Here is a 4,499-nt window from a genome sequence, read left to right as displayed (position 1 = left end):
AGGGGAGGGGGGATAGTAGAGGATAGGAAAGGCAGCAGAACACAACAGACACTAGTATGGCAATATGCAAATCAATGGATGTGTAACTGATGTGATTCTGCAATCTGTATACGGGGTAAAAATGGGAGTTCATAACCCACTTGAATCAAAGTGTGAAATATGATATATCAAGAACTATGTAATGTTTTGAACAACCAACAATAAAAATTAAAGGAAAAAGAATAAGGGAAATAAAATGGAAAAGGATATTTGGGCAGGTGGTAGGAATGAGTAAGAAAGGATAGCATGAAGTAGAATAAGCTTCAGATTTTCAGTCAACTATGACAAACTTACAAGAAAGATTAAATGTATGGAAGTACTACAAAACCTATTTTCTCATGCATTTCAACTAAACCCTTAGGAAATGCTCCAAGATGAATCTGAAGTGAAATTTGTTTAGCTGAATTTCTGATTTGAATTTGGCCTGAGGGGGCTGGGGTTGTGTGTCAGTGCTGGAGCACTTGCCTAGCATGTGTGAGACACTAGGTTCGATTCTCAGCACTACATACAAATAAATAAAATAAAGGACCATTGACAACTAAATACTAATAAATGAATAAATAAATTTGGCCTGAGTAAAGAAAGAAGGAAAGAAAGAATAGAGGAGAGGAGATGAGAGGGGAAAGAAAGGAAAGAAGGAAAGAAGTTCTGGAGGGAGGGAGGAAGAGGGAGGAAGGGAAAGAAGAGAAGGAAAGACAAATAGCCTGGTTTACCTTTTCAACTTGAGATTTAGGGGAAGACATCTTCTTCCATTCTGGAAAGAGGCCAGATTTATCCAGAGAGTCTCTCCTGGAGGCAGATTCAGAAGTTAGAACTAAGTTACCTCCTCCCCTTCCTCTTTTAATCAAGACTCAAAGCTCTAGCAAGGAGGGAGAGTCACTGGCTTGGGGTCATCATAGTAACCAAATCCAAAAAATACACTTCATATCTGATTTACCTTGAAGGAATGCAGAAGATCAAATATGCAACTTTATACAAACACAAACACTCACACTCCCATTCCTAAGGGGCAGTGGCATCAATTGCTTCTGGGCTAGGAAGAATCCTCCAAGGTACAGCAGACTGGGGAACTTAACACACTCCAGGAAGCTATACCCAGAGCCAAATCAGTAGAAGACCCACTGAAAGACTTCTGGGGAGAAAATACTGCATTCGATTTCCTGAGGACAGAAATCAGGAACACTCAAGGCATAGGAAACATGCATTCTGATGCTAGAGAACAAAATGGGAACTTAGGTTGAGCAGAGGTAAGGGAAGTGGGAAATAGTAAGGAAAATGGGGGAAACCCAACCTGGAGGTGCTGTCTGAGTCAGCTGTGTAGCTATCCAAACTCTCACTCTCAGCCTCTATCACACTCTTTCCACTTTTCTGCTTTGGCACTTCGAATGGCATGCTAGAATAAAAACAAAGAGTCAATATTTAAAGGAAATCAGCTCTCCTGCCTCCAGTAGGACCTCCTTTCTAATAATTCATTCACTACTGTAGCCTAAGTGATTTTTCTCAAATAAGTATGAGTAGATTGTAAAAACTTCACAGGTTCCCTATTTCTGTTGGGACTGAATTCAAATTACTTGGCCTGGCAGGAAAATCATTATGATTTGAACCCTGCTCAGTACTCCAGCCTCATCTTTCACCCTCCACTCTTCTTTGTACTTTCGTTCTGGAAAGAAGAAGACCTTTTGGTTCCCTGAATATCCCAAAGTTCTTTCTCTTCCTTCTTTTCTTTGCCTGAGGTGTTCTTTTCACAATGGCTACTTTTCTTCATCTAGCTGAATCTACTCCTTCTTGAGGTCTCTCCTTATGTCAATTCCTCCAGATTTCTCTGACCATATCCTAAGTCTGGATTAATAAACTTGCTCCCCAAATACCCCAATTCTTGATAACATTCATAACATATGTAAGTATTTATGTCTTTAAAACAAATTATTTACTTTGTTAAATGATTTGTTTAATGTCTTTCTATTCCAATAGACTAAGTTACATGAGATCAGTGACCACATAGCTTGTGCACCACTGTGTTCCCATTGCTTAGAAGACAGGTTAGCATAAGTTAGATACTCAAATGTCTGTTGATCAAATTCTTGAATAAATTCCTTCAATGCAACTTAGGTAGATCCACAAATAATCAGTATGTCTTAAAGACAGAATGCAGAAGTCCAAAGTGGCTTTAAAGCTTAATTATCATAGTGAATGATGAACCTAAGCATTTAAAACAGAAGCCCTCCTAATAAGGTTCCAAGTCCTGAGATTGTATATGATATATAGAGAGTTACTGTGGTATATTCATAAATGTACAAAGGAAAGTTATGTGAGAATCATTCCACTCTCTTTCCTATTCCTGATCCCCTCCCTTCCCTTCATCCCCCTTTGTCTAATCTACTGAACTTCTATTCTTCCTCTCCTTCCTTGTTGTGTGTTAACATCCACATATCATAGAGATAATCTGACCTTTGGTTTTAGGGGATTGGCTTATTTCACTTAGCATAACAGTCTCCAGTTCCATCCACTTACCAGTAAATGCCATAATATCATTCTTCTTTCTGGCTCAGTAATATTCCATCGTGTATATTACTACATATAGGTTGGTTTCATAGCTTAGCTATTGTGAATTGAGCTACTAATAAACATCGATGTGGCTGCATCACTGAAGTATGCTGTTTTTAGCTCCTTTGGATATACACCAAGGAATGGGATAACTGGGAAAAAACTGTGGTTACATTCCAAGTTTTTTTAGGAATACCATACTGCTTTCCAGAGTGGTTGCACCAAATAAGTCAATACAATACTGCCATGTGTAACTAAAAAGAACATTTTTTTTAAACAGAGATATCTGTACCTCCATGTTTATTGCAACATTATTCACAGTACCTAAGAAGTAAAGGTAACCAAAATGTCCATCAACTGATAATTGGGTTGAAAAAATATGGATATATACAATGGAATATTGTTCAGCCTTTAAAAAGAAAGAAATCCTGGACTGGGGATATAGCTCAGTTGGTAGAGTGCTTGCCTTGCGTACACAAGGCCCTGGGTTCAATCCCTAGCAACACACACACACACACACACACACACACAGGAAATCCTGTCTTTTTCTACAGTATAGATGAACATGGAAGACATTATGCTGAGTGAAAAAAGACAGACATAGAAAGACAAATACTGCATGATCTCACTCATGTGAAGTATAAAGTCTAACTCACAGAGACAAAGAGCAGAATGGTAGTTGATGTTGAAGAGTACAATGATGGAGAGTTACTGGTGGGGCTGAGGAAGTCAGAGAAAGTGTTGGTCAAAGGGTAAAAATTTCAGTTAGATGGGGGAACTTTAAGCTTTGGTTAAAAGCTTTTGCTTTCTTGTTTGCTTCACTTTAAAGGATTGTTTTAATGTTTACATTTTATAATGAACACATATTACCTTTTATTCAGATAAAAGGCAAGGAAATATTATTCCCAAGTTTTAACAAGTTTTTAACTTAAAAAATAAAAATAAAACAGCAGTCCTCATATCTAAAAGGCAAAATATCATCCCTGGGCCTCTTATCTCAAAGAATTAATAAGAAAAGCAGGAAAAGGGAAAAAGTCATTCTATCTCTAATATCTCAGTTAATTTCCCTTGACTCCCAGATCTCTATACTCCCAAGGTTTCTTCCTTTAAGCTCACTGGCTGCCCCTTCTCAGTTTCCGTTTCTGGTCCTTCCTCCTCTCTAGGAACTCTACCATTTGGATTGTGTCCAGGCTTCTTCTCAGGGTTGCTTCTCTTCTCCATCTAGCATTACTCTTAAATGATCTCATCTTGTATCGTGGCTTTAAATATCACCTATAAGCTTATAACTTAAATGTATGTCTTAAATGCAGACTTGTTTTTCCAATAGTCTACTCAGCCTCTCCAACTTGGATGGGTCAAACACAAGTCTAAAACCAAAGCCTCAATCTTCGCCAAAACCTGCTCTTACCTCAATCTCATCAAATGGAAACTCCCTTCTGTCATTTCTAAGATTGAAAATTTCAAGAATTATCCTTGACTCCTCTCTTTATCTCATAATACAAATAAAATATGTCAGCAAATCCTCTTGTCTCTATCTCCAAAATACATCTAGAATCTCATCAGTTCCCATCCCTTCCAGTGCTATTATTCTGGTCCAAAGCATTACTGTTTGGCAAGTGAATGGTTGCAATAGCCTCCTAACAAATCTCCCTGCTTCTTTCTTTGTCTCCAGTCAGTCCATTCACAACTCAGTGGCCAAAAAAGAGCCTGGAAAATATAAATCAGACAGTTCAGCAATTCCATTCCTAGATATAGACCTGAGAGCATTAAAAAACATACATTCATGTAAAAACATAAATGTTCATATCAACATTATTCCAAATAGCCAAAAATGTGGAAACAACCCAAATTTCCATCTATGGATGACTATATAAAAATTTTGTGTGTATGTATGTATGTGTGTATACGTGTGTGTG

At 37.8% G+C, this 4,499-nt stretch overlaps 1 protein-coding gene across 1 annotated transcript in view; it reads right to left on the bottom strand.

Annotated features, from left to right (window-relative positions):
- Sytl4 (synaptotagmin like 4) overlaps positions 1–4,499 on the bottom strand; it is a 35,355-nt gene that overhangs the window by 17,316 nt on the left and 13,540 nt on the right. Inside the window, exons 5-6 of the mRNA XM_048797327.1 lie at positions 1,331–1,432; positions 737–828 (exon numbers count right to left, since the gene is read on the bottom strand). Coding sequence (XP_048653284.1) covers positions 737–828; positions 1,331–1,432 — 194 coding nt within the window. The remainder of the gene's footprint in view (positions 1–736; positions 829–1,330; positions 1,433–4,499) is intronic.

The sequence above is a fragment of the Marmota marmota genome, unplaced genomic scaffold (assembly GCF_001458135.2).
Source record: "Marmota marmota marmota unplaced genomic scaffold, marMar, whole genome shotgun sequence".
Taxonomy (NCBI): Eukaryota; Metazoa; Chordata; class Mammalia; order Rodentia; family Sciuridae; genus Marmota; species Marmota marmota.
The sequence above is the reverse complement of the archived record's forward strand: the minus strand, read 5'-3'. Positions and strand labels throughout refer to the sequence as shown.